The sequence below is a fragment of the Protopterus annectens genome, chromosome 1.part1 (assembly GCF_019279795.1).
Source record: "Protopterus annectens isolate FY-2018-M chromosome 1.part1, PAN1.0, whole genome shotgun sequence".
Taxonomy (NCBI): Eukaryota; Metazoa; Chordata; order Ceratodontiformes; family Protopteridae; genus Protopterus; species Protopterus annectens.
Window position 1 is genome coordinate 354471730 of NC_056726.1, and position 24018 is coordinate 354495747.

Here is a 24018-nt window from a genome sequence, read left to right on the forward strand (position 1 = left end):
ACCCAACATTTATGCCTAAGGTGGTGTCCAGTGTGGCTCTTAACCAAACTATTCATCTGCCAACTTTTTATCCAAATCCACAGAACAAGGGGGAGAGAATTCTACATTCTTTGGACGTACACAGACAGTTTATATTCTACTTGGACAGAACCAAAGTTTTCAGAAAGACAGAGCAATTACTATTGGCATATGCTGCAGGATCACAAGGAAAGGCTATCTCAAAGCAGACTATTTCAAAGTGGATAGGCCACTGCATTCATTTCTGCTGCTTACACCATGGCAAGCCAGTGCCTAAGGGCATTAGGCCACATTCAACCAGAGCTGCAGCCACTTCAGCAGCCTTTTTCAGGGGAGTACCAACCAAGGACATTTTAGCGGCTGCTACTTGGAGTTCAATGCACACCTTTACAAAGCACTATCATCTGCCACTCTACTCTAAATCTAGGGCAGGCTTTGCCACTGCAGTTCTGCAGGGCCTCATAGCCGCTCCTAATGCTGTTTAGCTCCAGCCTCCCATCCATAGCTTTGGGACTCTACCCAAATGTAATGACTGCAACAGTGATACACAAAGAACATAGTACAGTTGTGTACACTTACCATAAATGTAGATGTTTGAGTGTATTCACTGTTGCAGTCCAGGTTACCCACCTGCTATCCCCCTTTCTTCTGATGGAACCTATCTTTCCTTCTCTGATTTATACAACCTATGTGGTGTATTTGCTTGTAGATGAAGGTAAAGTTTATATTGGTGCATGTATATGTGTATATATATATATATATATATATATATATATATATATCTATAGATATATAAATTTTGGCTACCCTTTTAGGGGGCACCTGACATCTGATGCAAGAAAAACTAAAGAAAATGGCGTCTGCCACGTCTTTTATACCCCTGGCGACCTGACGTCAGGGAAGTGGCGACAGCAGCAGACGCAGGACTCGGGACTTTGGAATTCAGGCCGACTGAGGACAAACCTGTCTGCAGGATTACCCAAATGTAATGACTGCAACAGTGAATACACTCGAACATCTACATTTATGGTAAGTGTACACAACTATACTTGTTTTGCTATTGTAACTACTCTCAGCTAAACAGGATTCCTTCTTTGCCTGGCCCATTTTTACTGTCTCCCACTTTTTCCTGCACTCCTTTCTTTCTTTCTTTCTTTCTTTCTTTCAATGACTTCCTGGATTTCTATTTTCCACCACCGCTTCCCTTGTGTACTTTATTTCTATACCTGGCTCATTTGCATGTCTGTTCTGTAGTCCTCACACATGCTGTTTTGAGACACTGCTGTTCTTCACTTCCACCTATTTTCCTCTTCGTCCTGAGGTGTTAAAGCCCTGAATTTATTTTATTTTTATTTATTTTGTTTAGCATTTGTTTACCGGGAAGTCCGACTTGGAACAAAGCCAATTTTCAGTGGAGGCTTGGGTAGAAATGCTCCAAATGCATGTCTTTGAGACGTGGGAGGAAACTCACATGAACGCAGGGAAGGACATGCAGATTCCGCACAGAAGGCACCCTAGCTGAGAATTGAACCAGAGAGCCTCTTGCTGTGAGGCGACAACGCTAGCACTGCGCCGTCCATAATTCCTTTAACTTTTGTGCTTTCTCTCCAGTCAACTTCCTGGTTTTCAGCCTAGTCTCTGTTGACCTTAGAACCTTCTCTGACCATTTCTTGCAACTGATTGTGGCAACTAGTGGTTTATGCTGTGGACTTGACTGTTTCACTGGGGATGACTTTGCAGTCGCTGATGACTCCAGATGCTGCTTCTATCCCAGTGCCCTTTCCTTATTATGAAGTGTACCTGAGTTGCATGTTGGCTACTCTTGTATGTCATTTTGTGACTGTCTGTTGCTGAACAGTGTGTTGGCCATTATCAAGCCATTTGCCAGAGAAGTCTAGAATGGCCTGCTCTCCTTTATTCGTATTTACCCCATCCATGTGGACCCAGATAGTCTTCATATCCTGTTCTGTCTAGCCAAGTATATGCATTCAGGTGACCCATTACTGATACCAGTTCATGTTCTGCTTTGTCTAGTAGGCACTGCAGTGCTGTCTGATTAACTTTCTTCACTATCACAACTCTATTGTAAGGCATAGGCTCAGATTAGAAATACTGCCTCACCTTTGCACTGGGGTCTTATTGCCATCTGTCACTAATTCTGATGGTATCCCTCAGCACAATTCCCACACCATATATAGTCAGTCTTCCTCCTGAGTAGTAGACTGTGGATACCAGGCCAAACAGGTTTGCTGCACAGCCCTTCCATCTTTTCTTCTGGATACATAGGAGATCGAGACTCCTTCCCTTGATGTCATCCACTTTCAAGCTGTATCCTGTCAGTGAACCTGCAATGAATGTAGCATTTCTGTGTTCATGTCTGGCAGGATAGAAATCCTGGTATGTGTGTGTTTGTATGTATTGCTTTATTGATGAGACTTGGTTTGGGAATAGACAACCGCCTGAGGCAGAATGGCTGGGGAATGGGATGTTGTCTCCAAGTTTCACAAACTGGAGTGAGAACTCTACTAATTGTACTTGGGAAGGTGACTAGACAGCTGCTTGATAGTATTACAGAAAAACTTGCGGTGACCCAAGGCCAACTGTTGCTGGTTTCTGCGATTAGTCTGCAACTTCAGCTCAGAGTAATTTCACATAATTATCAAATACAGGTAGTTACTTTCATCATTCTTGATTGTTTTCTTATAAGTCATTTGAAGGTTAAATTCCCTTCTTGGTACAGTTTGTGGGAGACAACTGTGTGGATTGGGCTACATCCCCCATGTTGAGTGTGCTCTGGCAGTGGCATGATGATGATGGAGGAGTGAGATATTCCCAAGCTATTCTGCTAAATAATTTAACACTAATATTATTTAAAGGCATGAGGAGTGTTCTCCAGTCGAATGCTGTGCTTAATTATGCATGATACTCTGTAATATGGAGTCACAAGTCAGATCAATATGCTTACCTTTCTGAAGTCAAGCTTCCTTTTTCAAGTCTCCTACATTTTACGTAAAGAAAAAGACTTCCATATTTTCCTTGGTTTAAATTCTCCAAGCCTTTTAGATTTCTAATGCCATGACAAGAATGGACCACATTCCTAAGTCAAAGTATGATTAAAGTTTGTGAAATTATTATTATTTCAATCTTTTATGTTAGCCAGAACTGCCCTTTGCAGCAACCGCAGTGTGCCCAGAATGGATGCCTCCTGCAGTTCATTCGGATTTGCATACATCAGTAGCATATCTAAATAAGTCTGTAAATTATTTTTGTGAGGCTCATTGGTCCTACTGCTGTTGGAACTGTCTGGGTATCCTCCTTCCACATTGTCCTTGTTTATGCCAGTAAATCCTGGTATTTTATGATGGTCTCTCTCTCTCTGTACATAAGACACTGTAATCAATGGGTATAGGAATTGTGCTGCGGTAGTGTCGCCTCACAGCACGAAGTTGTCCCATTCGATTCTCAGCTAATTCTGTGTGGAGGCATGCGTGAATGGACGTGCCTTCGTTGAAGGTTGTGCGTCAGGGCTGGTAAACTCGGCACGTAAAAATCCACTACCAAACATTAGCGGACCGGAGTTCTGCTGTGGCGATCGCTAACCGGGGTAAGCCGAAAGACACAATAGTGCTATTTTGTCTTTTCATGGACTACTATATTTGAATGTATTGTCAGTCTCACCTTTATTCTTACATATGGGTCTGATCTGATCCATCAGATCCATCTCGGCTTTATGCTGAAGCTCTAAAAAAGAAAAGGAAGAAGTTTTCAGAGTAGAGTGCCACAAAAAGGCTTTATTTACAATACCACACATTGAATGCTTTCATCCACAGGTAATAGGACTTCTTCCAAACAATATAAATTCTTCCAAACAATATAAATTGCAACAGACTGAATTTTTATACCTGTGGGGTGGCAGTCTCAAATAATCATCACCTAATTAAGTATTCAGCCTTTCTGTATCACATAAAAGTGTCATCTTTTAAAAAAAACTTTTAAAACTAGTCAAGACAACATGAACATTTTCATTTAAAATGTGTTGGCAGTTCACAAATAATAAAATGTAACTATAAAACTTCTCTAAAGCAAAATGCTTTCTTTCAACTTTTTAAGCATTGTGAACAGAAGAAATGTTTTCAGACCATTGGTGACTGTCTCATCAAAATAGTAAGATGCCTTCAGTCTAAGCTAGAGGTGGAAACATAGACCAAAATCCAGGATGGTTTATAAAATAAGCCCCTTGCTTTAAAGTGTTAATTGGAAGGATTGAATTTCACCAAACTCATCTCTGCAACCTTCTTCCTTTTCTTTTTTATTACTGGTTGATGCTTGTGGTTTTACCTTTATGCAGAAGCTTGTGGCCTCCAACTAAGCTCTTGAGCATTCTACCCTTCCCAGAATGTACTTTCCCATTACCCCAGATCTTGTTTACCGCTTTGCTGGAGACGTGGTCCCTTTGCTAGCTCTGGACTAAGTGAGAAGTTTTTTGTGATATTTCTTAATATTTTTTCATAGTGTTAAACTCTTGTTAGCTTACAGTGCTTACTCTTGCATTTTGTAGATTTATACCCTTCCTGTCTCCTGACGTCTTTTTCCCCCTTCTATCCTTTACCTACCAAAAGGGGGGGGGGTGTTGGTTGTTTAGTTTTCTTCTTGTTGTTAGAGTCCATTGTTTTATTAGGACTTCTCTAGCTTAAGCTTATGTGTGTATATGTGTATATATATATATATGTGTGTGTGTGTGTGTGTATGTATGTGTATATATATATATATATATATATATATATATATATATATATATATATATATATATATATATATATATATGAATGTGTGTATATATATATATATATATATGTATATGTATATATATATATATATATATATATATATATATATATGTATGTATATATATATATATATATATATATATATATATATATATATATTGCTCTTTACATAGTATAGTTAGATAGTTAAAATTGTGGTTGTTGGTTGTATTTGTTATAGCTCTTTATTCAATATGTCTCAGAAGGACAAGGGAGACAACGCCGTTAGGTTTTAAGAAGTGTACTCGATGTGGAAAGAAAATGCCTTTGAGTGATTCTCACACTGTGTTTTTTGTTTGGGGCCATTACATCTGCAGGAGTCCTGCAGTATATGCTACTCCTTCAGCCAAAGAGCTATCTTAGAAAGGCGCAACAAGCTTATGCTTAAAGGTATGATCCAAGGGCCCCTCTGCTGAAGCTATTTCAGGTGGCAAGGAGTCCTCAAAATCTAGTTCCCCTTCATCACTTTCCACTCACAAGTCCAACAAATCGAAGAAAAGACCTCAGGTGCTGACAGAAACTTCAGAGCCTGTAGAAAAAAATAGCAAAGTTGTGCTCTTCAGCAGTTCTTTCAGAGCAGTCAACTCATAGATCCGAGGGAATGTCTGAGCGTTCTAAGTTATCGACTTCAATTCCCTCAGCTCTTGTAATTGGAACTATACAGAGCCAATCACCATCCCTAGAAGGTTTATCTTGTTGGCTCCCATCTTCAGTCTTACAGAGATCACTGACCCTTTCCACACCTTCAACCAGGAGTCTTACTGATGGATAGGGTGGTCGAAGACACCGGCTGTAGTCAAGTTACTGCTGGATCAGAACCAAGGAGCTTTGGATCCAGCGAAGTCACTCTCTTCTTCTGCTCCTGCTCCTTCTCTTCCTTCTCCAACCCATCTCTAGTTCGGGACAGGGAGATCTGTAATTCCAGGTTGTGACCTTCTTTGATCAGATATCCACTCTTTCTTCTGCTCCAACTTTGGCTCTAAGTTCCTCTGCTCTGTCGGAACAGGAGGAGTCTGGGAGCTGTAGCTCTCTGCCTAGACCCGTGTGCGGGGATTCGACTTCCTTTTCTTCCGATCAGACCTTGGCTGTCAGAACTTCACCATGGTTGAGCTCTGCTCCTATCTCTGTCTCAGGTCTCCCTTCCTCAGATTGCGGAGGAGTCTCAGCTCCAGTGTCTTTTTCATCACCTCCAAAGGGTTGCTTGGATCGGGGCAGTGGGAATTTGAGGCCATGAGGAGAGCATTAATCAAGGGTCCAATTTTTCCGGGATCTTACTTCCCGTCCCCTACTGGTGCCTTCTGCCTCTCATTCACTCCTTCCACAGGGACAGTGGGATCCCAAGCCTCAGAAATTCTCCAGATTATCACACTGAAAAGTCCCTCTGAAGAGAACCTGTAAGAAGAAGCATTTAGCCTCCCCGGAGGAATCTGTCACCACAGATACTGACCTCGATGAGGTTGAGGGGTCCCTATGGTCTCCTCCTGAGGAACTCTCTTTTGGAGACATTCTAGAAATGTTAAAACAGAGAGTGGGCTTGGGAGTCCAACACCCCTTCAGCAGAGGAGTCAATATACCTGAAGGCTTTTGGCTCCCATCCTTAAACCTCTTGGGTGATCCCACTTTCCAATGAGCTTATTGAGTTAATCTCCTGGAAGGCATAAAGACCCCAGACACCATTGATTCAACCCCAAGCAGGCCAAATGGGTTTCTCACTTGACTCCGTGATAAACAGTTTCTTACTAAGGGAATTCAGGTAGATGCAGTGGTCGTGGCAGCAGCGACCAAAAAGGAACTTTCTGAGACCAGTTCCACTATTCATTCTCTTAATAAAAATTCTAGGATGATGGATAGATATAGGAAGTGTCCCTTTTCTTCAGAGGGCTTTACTTTGTGCTCATTGAATTATTTGAAGCATTTTACTAGACTGCAAATTTGTCTGCTTAAGGAACTGTCAGGTACCCTACAAGGAGCTGTGGCTGATGAGGTCTCAGATAAAGTATCCTCTCAGCTCGCCACCCTAAATACAGTAGTTAACTCCTCTCTGAGACTGATTTCACATGTAGCGGATGGAGCGAGTAGAGCCACATATTTAGGTATCTCTGTTATGAGGCAGGCCTGAATGTGACTTTATAATTTTGCGGAGCCCTTCAAGTCTTCCTTTGTGAATGCCGCCTTCGATGGCTCATCTCTTTTTGGGCCCAAAGTGAAACACTCACCAGGTGGGAACAGGAAGGCAAGACCTTATCTGCCATGGGAATACGTTTTTCCATTGCAGCCAGACCTTATCCCAAAGGTCAAAAAGGTAGCGGAAAGATGTAGCTCCAAAAGTCTCAACGTCTTTCCAAGACACAGGGTGAAAGTTCCCCCAGAGGAAGAGGAGGGAACAATAATCGAGGACACCACCCTCATGGCAGGGGAGACCTGCAAAATCAGGGCTCTAGGGGTTCCTTCTATGGCAAGCCATTTCAGCACTCCTGAAAGGAGACTCGATTGCTCACTTCTGGAGGCCATCTGGGATTGGTGGCCTCTGCACCCACAGGCCCGGCTTCACATTACAAATGACAAATGGGTGCATCAAACAATATCCAGAGGTCATCAAGCAAGATCCAGAGGTTCTTTCATCACCTCCCTCAAAACAAAGGAATCCTGGATGTGCCACCAGGTCAAAGGGATCAGGCAACTGCAGAAGTTGCTAGACAAAACAGTAATACAAGAAGTCTCCTCAGACCAACGAGGATACAGAATTCATTCTTTTTGGTGCCAGAGAAAACAAGGGACTGGAGACCTATTCTAGAGCTCAACAGTCTAAACAAGTCATTCAAAAAGAACAAGGTTTGAATGGTCACTGTACAGTCAATTCTTCCTTTTCTAGGAAAAGACGATTGGTGGTAGACCTTCAGGATGCATACTACCATATAAAAATGGACAGGCACTCCAGAAGTCATCTGTACTTCCAGCTGGAAGACTGTCATTACGAGTTTTGAGCCCTGTCCTTTGGGCCTCACTGCAGCCCCCAGAGGGTTCAAATGCATGACAGTGGTTGCGGCTTACTTGAGACATCAAGGATTCAGAGTGTTTCCATACCTAGACAACTGGCTGCTGACCACCGCGACCAGGCATTAACTCTTACGAGCAAGAGAAGCTACTATTAATCTTAGCTCTCCTCTAGGATTCACCGTAAATTTTGAGAAATCTGCTCTAGAACACTGTCAAAATCGGATTTTCCTAAGAGCACACTTAGATACAAGAAAAATGATGGTGAGACTTCCATCAGACAGAATTACTGCATTGCTAAATCAGATCAAGGTTCTTATTCGCAAGAAAAAAGCGTCTGCAAAGTTATTACTTCAAGTCTTGGGAACAATGGCAGCTTCGATACTACTAGTACCTCTTTCCTGCCTTCATAGGCGAATTCTGCAGTGGTGGTTGTCAACCCAGTGGTCTCTCTCTTTTTAACTTCTCCAAATCTTTTGGGCTTCTAATACCATGACAGGAATGGACCCCATTCTTAAGTCAAAGTATGATTAAAGTTCATGAAATTAGTATTGTTTCACTCTGTAAGCCAAAAGAGTTTGTTGTAGTACCTGCAATGTGCCCAGTAATGACGACTCCTGTAATTCGTATGGAGTTAAGGTTATTGGTAGCATATCTAAATACGATTTTAGACTCTTTTTATAAGACCCATTGCTCCTATTACTATTGGAACTATTTGGCTATCCTTCTTCCACATTGCTCTCATTTCTGCTTGCAAATCCTGATATTTTATAACTTTGTGTCTTTCTTGTGCGCAGGACACTGTAGTCACTTGATGTGGCGATTTCAGTGATCAGTTTCACCTTTGTCTTCTTTTGTTGGACCACTATGTCCGGTTTTCTAGCCTCTCTCTTTTGAACTGTTGGTAATGGAAGATTCCATGTGATATAGACTTCATTTTCTATGATACTTTGTGGCTCATGTTTCTAGTGTTTTTCAGCCACTTCAGCACCATTATGTTTGCACAATCCCCAGTGCAGCAGTCTTGCCTCATTATTACGCCTTTCAGTATACAGTCCTTCTGCCATTAGTATGTCACACCCAGTAACGAGATGTACGACTGTTTTCAATTCGGTTTTACAAAACCTACATTTGTGTGTTTCTCCCACATGTTCAATGGACTTTGTAAACCAGCGTGTATGTAGCCCATTATCTTGGGCCTGTCAGTATTAACCTTTCATCTCTTGGTTTTTCCAGAAGTTTTCTATACTTGCAGCTATATTTATCCATTTTCCACATTTCTTGCCTTTTCAGTGGTCCTTTCTAGATCTTCCAATATCTCTCAAGATCTTGCTAACCGATGTATGCAGGAAGTATCTTCATTAGTGGATTTATTCTGATCAAGTAAGTTAAGGTTGTCCATTTGTTACCCAGTCAGCCCTAGACCACAGATGCCTCACAGATTGGCGGGTGGGGGCATCATCTGGGAAGGACAGTCCAAGGCATCTGGTCCCCCCAATGAGGCCCTTCTGCATATAAATGCTCTAGAGATGAGAGCAGTGCTTCTAGCATTACAAGCCTTTCAAGACTCTCTTCCTCGGGGAACAAATAGCAGTCCAGTCAGACATGTCAGTAGGCTGGTACATCAACAAATGGGGAGGAACCAGATCCTTACCCCTTTTGTTGGGAAGCCCTATGAGTTTGGCAATGGGTGATATCTTCCAAATGCTTTTTGACAGCAACACACATTCCAGGGAAATCCACTCCAGGGAAATCCAGCGTGATAATGGACAACCTCAGCAGGGCAATTCTGATGCCTCACGAGTGGTCCCTCAAACAAGAAATTGCGGAAAAGATTTTCCAGAAATTAACAGTAAATGCAGTAGGTACTTTGCTCTATTCCCCCTTCAGGAGGAGTCACCGAGGGATGCGCACTGGTGCATGATTGGCCCTCCGGGACTTGTATATGCTTATCCTCCAACTCTCTTGGTTCCCAAGGTGTTACACAAAGCAAGTATGTTGAAGAAAACAGTCATCCTCATTGCCCCTTACTGGCCCCAACAGATTTGGTTTCCTTTTCTTTGGCCTCATCTTCAGGAAGATCAGTGGAATCTGGACCCAGTGCCGGACCTACTTTCACATCTGGAAGGAATGGTTCTTCCAGAATTGAAAAATCTAAAATTGATAGCATGGTTGCTCCGATTCCAGTTATAGCCAGGCATCATCTTTTATCTTTCCCAGTAAGACACCTTTTGCTTTCTTCACATAAATCTTCCACACACAAAAGCAAGTAGGAAAGGTTTGCCTTGTGGGCCATGGAAAAGAATGTTGATCCTTTTACTGCTCCACTCCAATTCATTCTGGAATTTCTAACAAAAATGTTTAACCAAGGAGCTGCTGCAGCTTAGTGTAAGACTTCAGTTAGCTGCAATTTCTAATTATCATCTTGGAGAGAATGATTCCCCTTTGATGTCCCATAAGCTTTGTAACACATTTTTAACATTTTAAAAGGAATTTTCTTGCTGAAACCACCTTACAAAAGTCCTCCTGCCATTGGGTTTTGAATTTTGGATCATCTCATATGATTTGTTCTCTGTTTGAGCCTCCAGCAAGTTGTGATTTAAAATTCTTTGCTTGGAAAAAATTTTTCTGGTGGCTATAAATTCAGCAAGAAGGATATCTGAATTACAGTCATTATCTGTAAAGCCACCCTATTTACTTTTTCATAAAGACAGTTTCATTCCAACCTAACCCTTCCTTCCTAGCTAAAGTAGTCTCTGAGACTAATCTCAATCAAGCCATTGAACTGCCAGTTTTTTCCCCCCTGAATTTTATCTGCTACACGTATTTAGATGTTCACAGACAATTGCATTTTTACTTGCAAAGAACAAAGTATTTCAGAAAAACAGATCAGTTGTTTCCTTTTCTGAAACAAGAAAAGGCTTGCCAGTTTCCAAAGTTACCTTGTCAAAATGACTTTGATTCCATCACTTTTACTTATAAAACCCAAAATAAACAGTTGCCTACACCAGTCAAAGCTGATTCTGCTAGAGCTATGGCTACATCTTCAGCTTTTCTGGCCAGAGAATCCCTTGGACAATATTTGCACAGCAGCCACATGGTCAAAATGGATTTGGCCTCCAGGGGTAGAGTTTCTTTTGGCTCAGTGGTTCTGAGGAATATTCACCTATTAGCCATCCAAGATTCAGGTTGCTAGGGATGCTCTTCCATATGTGAGAATAAAGGCGAGACTGACAACACAAAAAGTTATGTACTTACCATAACATTCCATGTGTGTTGTCTGTCTCTGCCTTTATTCTCAGAACTTTCCAACCAGCCCCCTTCCTAGACTCCTGAAAGAACAGGTGATACCAAATGAGGCCTTTAAAGGACTCCTTGTAATTTTGAAATGTTTCTTTAAGCACTTGGAATAGTGTTATTTCTTTGGTCTTCTTTTATTTATAACCACTGGTTACTTTATTGGGCAAACAAGATCTGAGGTAATGGGGAAGTGCATTCTGGGAACGGTAGAATGCCCAAGGGCTTAGTTGGAGACCACAGGCTTCTGCATAAGGCCGAGATATATCCGATGGATCGGATAAGATCCATATGTGAGAGTAAAGACGGAGATGGACAACACACATGGAACCTTTATGGTAAGTACATAACTTCTTTTTTCTCACATCTGTCTTTTTAAACTGTTGGTAATGGGAGGTTTCATGTGATATAAACATCATTCTCAGTAATGCTTTATGGCTTATGTTTCCAATGCTTCTCAAGTACTTCAGTATTATAATGTTTGCACAATCCCCAATGCGTCAGTCTTACCACATTTCTATGCCAGTCAGTGTACAGACATTCTGCCGTTAGGGTGTCTCACCTAGCCACAAGATGTTAGACTGTTTACAGTTCTGTTTTGCAAAACTAGCAGTTGTCTGTTGCTCTCACATGCTCATTGAACTTTGTAAACCAAAATATACATAGTCCACTGTCCTGGGCCACCAATGTTAAACTTTCATCTTTTTGGTTTACAATCGGCTCTCCCTAACTATTCCTACGTCACATCCTGATTGATACCATTGGGCAAGAACACAGCTCCTACTGATTACCACATCAACGGCAATCCCCTAAGCACACAACCTGTGGTAAGAGACCAGAGTAATAAGGTTGACAACAACCTCACATTCGACCATCATGTAGCAGCAGTGGTCAGAAAAGCCTTTCACTTGGTTCAACTGATAAGTAAAGGGATTGCATCCAGAAAAAAGATTACCGCTCTGTACTCCTCCCTCATTAGGTATATAATTGAATATAATGCCCTGTTTGCTATGTACCTCTCCAGATGCCTCCACCAACTGGAAAGTCCACAGAAATACCTCAGAAAGAGAATCCATGGCCTCCAACACTTGTCCTATGCGGACAGGCTCAAATCACCATCGCTCTACTTGGTATCGTACAGATTGCTCAGAGGTGATGTACGTCTCGCCTACAAGGCAATATTGAACCCTGCCATACTAGAGATGCTCCATATCCGTAAGTCTAGATTTCATAGATTAGTACTAAGCTAACTGCCCTTGAGAGCCTTTTAAAGTCTAGCCAGTTATCCCTTATGATACTCAAACCCTGCACCTTGTGTTTGTAAGGCAAACACCTTAACCATTAGGCCACCCTCCCAACTCCTCATGCATTAACAACTCAAAAGGCCTAAGTCTAGTATGCGACATCAACGAAACCTGCTGGAGAGGCAGGTTCATTTCCCAGAGGTTGCCCTGTCTCTGGAATAGACTTTCCCATTCATGTCAGAGTACGTCGCTGACCCTGTTCAAGAGCCACCTTAATGAGTAGATGAGAAACCATAAATTTGTCCCAGGGGTCCACCTTTGTCCCTCATTGATAGGGGTGACAGGTGCTGACTGAGCTTTCTCTTTTGGGGATAAACACTTGGCTAGGCTTTAAGGGCCACAAGGCCATTAGCCTAGTAACCTCCTATGATCCTATGTGAGGTTGTTCCATGAGATGTTCTTCGTGTTTCACTGTTGCAGTCATTACATTTGGGGTAATCTGCTGGCAGGTTGCCCTCAGTCGGCCTGAATTCCAAAGTCTTGGGTCCTGCGTCGGTTGCTGTCTCCTCTTCCATGACGTCAGGTCGTCAGGGGTATAAAACAAGCAGCCGATGCCATTTTCTTTAGTCTTTCTTGCCGCGCGGTGCCTGAAGCAGAAGCAGATTGCAAGTGCTGGTCGGCCGACTCTTGAAATTTTCAAATTCGAGTTTCAGAACTGAAGTCTTCACTAAAGCTAAGTACCCCATTGGGGAAACTTTTTTCTTGCTCCATAACAATGTCAGAAAAAGTTAATTGCATTACTTGTGGGAAGCAAATACCTCATAAGGATTTCCATTTATACTGTATTCCTTATCTAGACCCTGATCAGAACGTGCCTAGCTGTCGGTTTTGTGGTAGATTTAACCAATGCACTATTAAGCGTCAGTATATCTTTGCCTCAGAATATTTTGGAAACAGATTTAACTATCCTGAAATGTCATTGGATAGCAATCCGACTACCGGAGTACACAAAAAACGCAAAGAAAAGGACAGAGACAGACCGTCGAGGTCCAAAACTTACTAAGCTTCTCCTAAGCCAGTCGCCGGATCACCGGTACTCAGTAAGGCACTTTTCTGATACCTGCTACTTTCGAATCACAGGCCCCTACCAAGAACCATGTGGAGTCCGGCATGCCACGAGATTCTCAAAGTTTTGTACCAGAGGATGTCTCTCACTCGGATGGGTCCGGAGCCGCTGAGCAGGCACCGGCTTCCGAGGGTGTATTCAGGCCACAACATTTTTATATAAAACAGACGCCAGCTTCAAAATCAAAGAAAAAAGCAACTTCTAAAGCTAAAAAAATGATGCATGAGCCACCTGCACAGGCCTCTACGCCCAAAAAACAGATGATGAAAATGGCTGAAGGCCTAATTATCTTGATCAGGGGTTCCCAGCCCCCTCCTGATAAGAGGCCTAGGCAGGGCACTGATTATGAATCTTCAGATCAGGTTTCTGTTTCTTCTGATTCCTCTTATCAGGAATTATCTGTACCACCCTATGAGGATTCTGATGCAGAGGAATCTATCCCATCTGCATCTCCTCTTGAAGATTATTCCTTTGGAGAAACTTTGCATACTTTGAGGGAGCATTTTCCTGGGAGAGTCAAGATTTCTCAGAATCAAAAAAAAGAGGCTCAAGGATTTCCTTCTCCCTCAGCATGGGTCTTTAGCCATACCTCCTGTTTTAGACATTGTGGATGTGTTTTTGGAGTCAAGCTTGACTCCAGACTCCTTACCTCCAGCTCCCAGCAAGCCAGATAGATGTTACGGGGTTCCTGACTCTCACAAATTTTTATTTAGAAACCCTGCTGCTGACCCTGAAACTATTTCACAGGGTACAAAAGGTGTTAAGGCCTCAACAGCAAAAAATCCTACCACCTCTGACAGAGATTCAAGGGCACTGGATAGATGGGGAAAGAAGGTTTATACATCTGCAACCTTGGCAGTTAGGGACTTAAACTGCCAGTTTCATATGCTCAAGTATCAACAACATGTTATGGGATTACTGAAACAGAAAATGATGTTGATTTCTGAATTTGCAGAAAATAAAGAATTGCAGGAATTGTTGCATGCAGCAGAACAATTTGGAAAGCATACTTTACAATGTGGTTTTGATTCCTTAGAGGCTTCCTGCAGGGCCACAGTTACTGGATCTGTGATTAGGAGGCATGCCTGGCTAAAAAAGCAAAATTTGCCTGATCATGTTAAAGCTAAATTGCTGGATGCACCTTTTTAGCATGATACTTTGTTTGGTATTAAGGCAGAAGAGGTTTTAAAGAAAATGGAAGACAAAGCTAAGTCACAGGATTCTTACAGGTCAAAGCAATGGGGTGCTTCTACCTCCAAATCTGAAAGAAATAAAGCGCAACCTACAGTAAACAGTCTCAATGACTTCCCTCTGCCATCACCAAGCACTTATCTTCTGGCAGCACCCTTAGGGGGAAAATTAGCACTTTATGCTCAAAAGTGGCAGTTAATAACCCAGGACAAGTGGGTGTTAAACATAGTATCTCAGGGATAACAGATTCCACTTCCACACTCTGCCATTTGCAAATGGTTGGCCAGATCTGCCAAAAAATTAATGGACAGAGGCACAGAAACAGGTAAAGTCCCCCATGGATATGGGGGCTATTCAGCCAGTACCAGAACAGGAAAAAGGACAATGTTTTTATTCGACTGTTCTTGGTACCCAGAAAAGACCAGGCCTGGTGCCCAATACTGGATTTATCAATTTTGAACACATACCTGGACATTCCACAATTCAAAATGCTAACTTTGCAGCAGCTTCTGCCCATGCCGGGCAAGAACGCTTGGCTGGTGACATTAGACCTAAAAGAGGCATACCTGCATATCCCAATAAGGGAATCGTGCAGAAGATACCTCTGTTTCAAGGCTGGCTTTATTCATTACCAATTCTCTGCACTTCCCTTTGGCTTTTCTACTGCACCCAGGGTCTTTACAACGTGCCTGGCACCAGTAATTGCATTTTGCAGACAAAGAAGTATACAAATATATCCTTACTTGGACCACTGTCTCATTCAAGTAGAGAACAAGGACATTCTTCAGCATCTGGCGTTTGTGAAAAGGTTTCTAACATGCCTAGGGTACACAATAAACGAAAATAAATCACAACTGGTACCCTCTCAAAAGATAACACTCCTGGGTGCAAGCTTGAATACAACTGCCCAGTTGGCTTTCCTCACGCCAGACAAAGGCAACTGACTACTTACTTCAAACTGGCAACAAAAACCCAGTTATCTGCAAGATGAACTCTGCAGGCTTTGGGGTTCATGGCATCCTGCATTCTACATATTCCATATGCAAGACTACATATGAGGAAACTACAGTGGTACCTAAAAAGTTTGAGTCAACATTGTCACAGTCTGGAAACGATGATTCCTCTCATTCCCTGCCTACAACAGGAGTTTCTGTGGTGGGCAAAGGCATGTCACCAAAACATGGGACGGGCTTTCACTCTACCCCCTGCCAGGCAGACCTTAACAACAGACACATTAGATTATGCATGGGGGCCCACCTGGTGGGAAGATGCATTCAGCGCGTATGGACCCCAAAACAAATGCATCTGCATATCAACCAAAAAGCGATGTTAGCTGTGCAAAATGCCCTGACAGCCGTCAAGGACTTACTTCATGTAGGACAACTACTGATAAAGACAGACAACACCACGGTTATGTGGTATATAAACAAGCAGGGGGGGCACACACGCATACCCCCTTTGCAGACTAGCCATGGCACTGTGGGACACAGCCTTGACTTACCAAGTACATCTTTAAGCTCAATTCCTGCCAGGAAAGCAAAATACTCTGGCAGACGATTTGAGCAGAAATCTCATGGACCCTCACGAGTGGAAACTAGTTCCACAAGTCTTCAGCATGATAACAAAGAAATGGGGGAGCCCGGACATAGAACTATTTGCCTCTCCTCGGAATTATAAACTGGAAAAATTCTGCACAAGGATTTACCACAGACAACCATGTAAAGTGGACGCCCTATCCTTCAGTTGGAAAAACCTATCCGTTTACGCCTTTCCTCCTCTGCCTCCTCTTCCCAAGGTCCTACTAAAAGTCAGACAAGAGAAACCAAAGATGATACTAATTGCCCCGGACTGGCCCCACCAATACTGGTACCCAATCCTAAGGAGCATGTCTCAATTCCCAGCTTGGTACTTGCCTCAAATATCTCACTTACTGTCCGGCACAATCAGCTCCAAACACTGAACCTGGCAGCATGGCTGATCATGTAGTTATTCAAACACCACCTCTCAAAAATGCAGTGATGAATGTCATTTTGGAAACCAGAAGGCCTAGTACTAGAAAATCTTATGCTGATAAATGGAAGAGATTCTGTGATTGGAACCAAGCACAAGGAACTGACACAGCAGAGCCAAATATTCCTCAGATTTTACAATACTTGGCTAAGATGCTTGACAAAGGTTTATCTTTTTCATCAATACAAATCCATGCCTCTGCCATCTCGGCTCATTACAACACAGAGCCACCAGTCTTTTGTTATCCTTTACTAAAGCAGTATCTTAGAGGGGCCAGAAATGTAAGGCCTCCCAGAAGATCACCAATTCCTGCATGGGACCTCAAGTATGTGTTGGAAAAGCTCACCATGCCTTCATTTGAACCAGCTGCTACTGCAGATCTAAAGTTCTTATAATGGAAAACAGCTGTGTTTCTGGCAATTACTTCAGCAAGAAGGGTTTCAGAGCTACAGGCCCTCATGGCTGTGGAGCCTTTTATCATATTTTACCCAGACAGTGTGTCCCTCAGAACCAATCCTTCATTTATACCTAAGGTGGTTTCCGGTGTAGCTCTTAACCGAACTATTCATCTGCCAACTTTTTATCCAAATCCGCAGAACAAGGGGGAGCAGATTCTGCATTCCTTGGACGTACACAGACAACTAAGATTCTACTTGAGCAGGATTAAAGCTCTAAGAAAAACTGAGCAGTTACTAGTGACATTTGCTGCAGGATCAGAGGGAAAGGCTATTTCAAAGCAGACTGTTCCAAAGTGGATAAGCCACTGCATTTGTTTTTGCTGCTTACACTATGGCAAACCGGTGCCCAAGGGCATTAGGTCTCATTCCTCCAGGGCTGCAGCTACATCAGCAGCTTTTCTCAGAGGAGTACCAACCGAAGACATTCTAGAGGCTGCTACTTGGAGTTCTTTTTGCGCTTTTACAAAGCATTATCATTTGCCTCTCTACTCGAAGTCCAGGGCAGGCTTTGCCACTGCAGTTCTGCAGGGCCTTATATCCGCCCCAATGCAGTTTAGCTCCAGCCTCCCATCCATAGCTTTGGGATTCTACCCAAATGTAATGACTGCAACAGTGGAACACGAAGAACATAGTACAGTTGTGTACACTTACCATAAATGTAGATGTTCGAGTGTATTCACTGTTGCAGTCCAGGTTATCCACTCGCCATCCCCCTTTTATTCTGGAGTTTCTCTTTCCTTCACTATCTTCTCCAACCTTTGTGGTGTATTTGCTTGTAGATGAAGGTAAAGTTTGTATTGCATGTATATATAGTTTATATATATATATATATATATATATATATATATATATATATATATATACATATATAATATATTTGCTACCCATTTGGGGGGCACCTGACATCTGGGGCAAGAAAAACTAAAGAAAATGGCGTCAGCTGCTTGTTTTATACCCCTGACGACCTGATGTCATGGAAGAGGAGACCGCAACCGACGCAGGACCCAAGATTTTGGAATTCAGGCCAACCTGCCAGCAGATTACCCCAAATGTAATGACTGCAACAGTGAATTCACTCGAACATATACATTTATGGTAAGTGTACACAACTGTACTTTTTCTGTTCTTGCAACTATATGCCTTTTCCACATTTTTTGCCATCTCGTCTGATCTGATGCTTCTTGTATTCCATTTTGGCACATTCAATTGCTGCTTAATTGTTGTCTACTTCTGGTTTGGTTTCCATTCCCACTTGACAACAGATATGCTTCTACAAAGCTAAGCAGTGAAGTCATCTTAGACTTGTTTTCTTCACGTTTCAAAGCTTTCACTATGTTTTAATCTGATGCCAGCAGATAGGTATGCAGTCCTACAATTGCAGATCTATACACACAGTTTCGAAGAGACCTTTACCTCCTTCAGATGTAATCTTGGCATACACTGATTACATCATTTGACAAGTGTGAAGCGTTTTTCTTGTTTTCCTGTCCATCTAGTCTAATACTTTTTGGAGGCCAGTCAGTCATCCCAAAACTGTAAGAGCTGGAAGAGTGCATTGGTTTATAGCTTGGAATTTGTTTCTAAATATCAAGGATGGTTTCAGTATTAATTTTTAGTCTTCTAAAATATTCTGTACTGAATTTTGTTTGTATTTGTTCACGTTTATTGTCAATCCTTCAATTCCCAAATATTTATACACTCCCTCCTGCTCAGGATCCTTTAAATCACATTCCTGTACCCAAACTTGTATTTTCTTTGCGCTGCAACTTTCCTGCTTTAAATGTTCTTTTTGCTCATTTACCAAGACCAGGTGACATTTTTATAACATCTGAGAAAGTTTTGACCACTTCTAATCAGTTTTAAATTATCCTCAAAAAGGTAAGTCTTTTCATTTTGTTTCCTGGGAGCCAAATTGTTATCATGACATAATCTGTGAAGTAGGCAGCTTAATTGGGTTAAGGGCAAGACAAAAGAGCAATGGTGACAGAGTCTGTAGTTTTTAGGATAGCTTGCAGATTTATTCTTAGAGTATTGCTTTTTTTTTAACTAGATTAGTGACTAGAGAGTGCACATATAAGTAAGTAGTTCTTAGTTCGTGGAAAGATGTTAATACTTTTAGCCAGAAGCTAGGCATTGCAGCTGGGCCTGGGGTTTTCCAAATCTCCACGCAAGAGTTCCAGCGTTATTTGCAAGTTGTTCCCCTTCCTCCTTCATCATTGTTGACTTCAAGATTTTTGACTATATATTTAATTTACTTTTTTTTTTTTTTTTTTTTTTTTTTTGTCCGTTTACCACTTCGCACATCAATAAGTTGTGTAACTTAATGAGGTAATACTGTTTTATTGCATGGCCTCCCTTATTGCATAGTGGTCAAAATGCAGTTTCAACAGTGAGTGCTTTGTATAGATGAAAAAAACTTTGCATATTAACCCACACACACACACACACACACACACACACACACACACACACACACGTTAGCCTTGGTGACTTATGGTACAGATGTCTTTAAGACTGGCTTTCATCATACAGCTCTCCTATGGTTATGGGTCAGGATGAATAATGATTGTTATATTTAACTGGTATGCGATCAATTGTTTGTTTGGGTAAGGTTAAAACATTATCACGTGGTGTATTAAATTACTTTTTTTTTTCGTTTTTTCCAGCGGTATTGTATTTCTTACTTCAAGTTAGTTTCCTGGTGGAAGAGGGAGTTTCTCCAGTTCTGTTGCAGTTGCTCTCTTGTGCCTTATGTGGCAGCAAAGTCCTTACAGCAGCATCTTCAGGCTTCAGCAGTACTTCCACTGGCTCAGCAACCACCACTGCAACCACTACTGGTCAGCCTGCTTCTCAGAGCAAGTCATCTAGCAAAAAGAGCAAGAAAGAAGAAAAAGAGAGAGAGAAAGAAGGTAATGCTGTTGTAAAGGCTGCACTTTTTTTCTGTTTAAGACTGAGGCTTGTCTTTCTTGCTGGATGTTCTCCCAATCTTTTCTGGTAGTGTTTCATTGAGTAACAGTGAAAATGTTAACTTTGTGCAATTAGTATACTACTTTCTTTATTAGTTGTGTGACACTGCCTGCCCAGCTATCTGGAATTTTGGGGATAATCATATGTTTGTGAATATTGATATGATTTATACAGAACTGTATGTTATGTACTGAGCTTCAAGAATGTGGCCACAGTGTACCCTACTGGAAAAGAACAGAAATGTATATAAACTGTATACCTGTGCAAATGTAGGTTTTAATTGTAGAAGCTGGAAGATGCAGAGTTAACTTGCAAAACTTCAAGAAAATAAGTTGAAATCAAGTGTTTTTACGATGTGCTATAAAAATTAGTTAATGCAGTAAGGAGACAGGAAGTCTAAAGCTAAATATTTTTTCTATTGTCTTGGATAAAAGTAATTGCTATGTTTAAAATGTGAAGTGTTTTTATTGCTGTATGACTTCCTAGCAGCTGCACATTTCTGAAGGCTACGTATTTTTCACAAAGAGATGGTAAAAATGCTTGTACTTTCTGACAATGGTGGTAGCTTGGGAACTGAAGTCAGGTGACAAAAGTGATGTCATCCAAGCTAACCCAGCAGTAATAGTTGATATTAACTTAAGAACTCTCCCAGAGAAAGATGGGCATTTTGTATCTTGTCTTGGACCTAGAAACATCCACTCAGCACTTCTGCCTGAGTGTTGTCTGTAAGTAAGACTTGGGGGCATAGTATCCCTTAGATGTAGATAGGAATCAGGAATACCCGACAGGAATAAATCATCCTCCGCAAGGAAGAGTAAACCTGTCTGGTGGACATCTGCAATAAATAAACTCTATAACAAAAGGAAAGAATTGCTGTCCAAGACCAAGAAGGAGCAGGTGGCCCAATTGGAAGCAATGTCTCCTTAGCCTGAACAAGCAAATAAGAGCACTAGTGAAATAGTCCAAAGCAAACCTCGAGTCCAATTTGGCCACATCTACTAGAGACCATCATAAGGCCGCCTTCAGTGTCCACAACCTCAAAGGAAGCTCCCAGGTCTGATCAGAACTGGTGGCCAAGGACACCACAAATAAAAACGTTGTAGATATAGCAAACTTGCTGTCTGACAGATTCAGCAAAAACTTTACCCCTCTGCCCCCCCCCCCATCAGTAAATCAGGATATCCCCAGTACCTGCCCCCCTTCCCCTTATATCTAGGGAACAGGTAGTCACTCCTTTCTCAAAAGGCAAAAAATACAGCCTCCATGGGACCTTATAACATCCTAGGCTGCATCCTATGTGAACTCAAGCAGGAACTTGCAGCACTATTAGGCACCATATTCAACCAAATCCTGAGTACTGGCTTTGTCCCAGCTGCGTGGAAGACAGCCACTGTCATCCCTTTACACAAAGGTGGAGTGTCCACTGATCCAGGAAATTATAGACCCATCAGCCTAACTAGCCTGATCTGCAAGGCTATGGAATGGATTACCATGGACCTCATTAACAAGGACATTGGCAACCTCCAAACACTTGATCCCACACAGTTTGGCTTTATCAAGGTGAGGTCATGTCTGCTAAATTTGGTCAATGACTTTGACACAGTCACCAAAGCCAGGGATGAGGAGAAGACTGTGCACACCACCTACCTTGACCTGGCCAAAGATACTATTCCCCACTCAGGCACAATAGATACTCTCTCAGCTAAGCATCAATCCGTACGTTACCAGATAGGTAGCAAATTGGCTCACTGGTAGAACCCACGTAATCAAAATAGGGGAAACCATCTCAAGCAGTAGACCCGTAACAAGCAATGTACTCCAGGGTTCAGTCTAGAGGTCTCTGTTATTTGTGATATACTTTTCTCAGGTGCAAGTCAAAACCAGTGGACTATGGCTGACCAGGTTTGCAGATGACTGCAAGCTGAGTGATGTCATCAATTCCCCTAGTGATGTGGACATCCTCCAAGAGGGTCTCACTCAGACAAATGACTGGTGCCAGAAACATGGCCTCAAGCTGAATACCAAAAAATGCATCCTCATCCCCTTTGGGGAGAGTGACATCCCCACAAATTGACACACAAGTAACGTCCTAAGCACATAATCAGTCATGAGGGATTTGGGCACCCAGGTTGATAGCAACCTGACTTTTGACCACCATATTGGTTCTGTTGTATGGAAAGTCCTTCTATATGGCCCACCTCATAAGTAAGGGTATCTCAACCAGGAACAAGGAGGTCATGACATCCCTGTATTCTTTCCTTATAAGGCCCATTATTGAGTACAACACCCTTTTCGGCATGTACCTCGCAAAGCACATGCAGCAGTTGGAGATATCACAGAGGTTCCTCACCAGGAGAATCTAAGGCCTCAAACATCCTACTATACACAGGTAGGCTAAAAGCTCTATTCCTCTACTCAGTTTCATACAGACTCCTCAGAGGTGACCTCTGTCTGGCATATAAGGCGATCACAGACTCCATCTTGATGGGACTGCTGCATATCTGTAAGTCAGGCTCTACTCAAACCACACGCGCAGCCTCAACCTGGTCTGTGACATCAACAAGACTTGTAGGCAGGATAGATTTGTGTCCAGAGACTCCTCCATCTATGGAATAGACTCCGTCTCCACATCATGCAGAGTACCTCTTTACCCCTTTTTATGCGTAACCTCGATAACTTGATGGGAAACCGAAAATATAGCCCTAGGATTCCACCTGTGTCCCTGCTGGACAGAGGCATTGGCTGCTAATTTGTCTAAACATGGGTTAAATTCTTGGCTAGGCTTATAAGGGCCTCAGAGCCAATAGCTTAGTAACCTCCTATGATCCTATAATTATAATAAAGATTAGTTTAGTTGTTTTCTGTATTATTCGAGACTGTCCTGCAATGTTGTTTTAAAATATTTCCTGTGATTCTGAACTCTCTAGTTAGTGTTTTGATTGAATGTTGTATTTTTTTATTATTAAATGTATTTAAACCTATCTTTCTGGCTGATATTTGTGAGACATATTTAAGCTCTTAGAATTACTTGCATATGTATTTGGTGACACTGTACAGGCCACTCCTACATCGCCTTGCTCTTGGTCACACTTAACCATTTGGATAATAGTAACATTACACAGTAGGAGTGATCACCCTTTGTAAAGGCCTTAAGTAGCTGATAAAGAGGGGTTGTTGGCAGTGATAACTACCTTATAGTCTGGGCAGAAGGAGGCATAGCTAGTAAACCTGTGCCAGCCTTCCCCAGGAGTGTCTGTGTGTGTGTATATAAATAAGATCTCTAAGTGTGTGTGTGTGTGTGTGTGTGTGTCAGCTACGTGGGCAGGGACACGAAGCACTGGTTGGACAGAGGGTGCTGTGGAGGTCTTGTCTTGACCCCTCAGCTGAGATCTTAACCCTATAGCTGTGCCAGTGGGGGAGTCTTATTTGGTATTTGGAGAAAGAGGGAGAAACTAGCCCCAGACTGACTGTGATCTTTGTGTGCTCTTAAGGAAAATTGTACTTTACTGTGTACTTGTCATCCTCCCATTGTGCACATCCCTCACTGTTGCCAGTGGTGAGGATTGAGACAACTTAATTACTGGGCCAGTCCAGGGGCATCACAAGTTGATCTTGTAGGTATTTTTATCTAGTAGATCCTGGCATTAATTTAAAATTTTACTAGCATTACAATAGAATCAACTGGTACAAGTCTACATCACCGTCTGCGTGATGGCCAATCTGTCTGTGGCTTCTGCATTGACAAAAGACATGTGTGAATCCACACTCCATTATCCTGCAGTTTGCTGTTGCTTTTTGGGATGCTTACTTCAGGCTGGAGCTTCTCTATTAGCCAATTATTTTTGTCTAAAAACAGGAGATGTTATGTGATCATATCTCGCCTACAT

General features: G+C 42.1%; 1 protein-coding gene across 1 annotated transcript in view; it reads left to right on the plus strand.

The window, feature by feature from the left end:
* UBR4 (ubiquitin protein ligase E3 component n-recognin 4) overlaps positions 1 to 24018 on the plus strand; it is a 3959899-nt gene that overhangs the window by 2863858 nt on the left and 1072023 nt on the right. Inside the window, 1 exon segment of the mRNA XM_044087073.1 lies at positions 19831 to 20073. Coding sequence (XP_043943008.1) covers positions 19831 to 20073 — 243 coding nt within the window.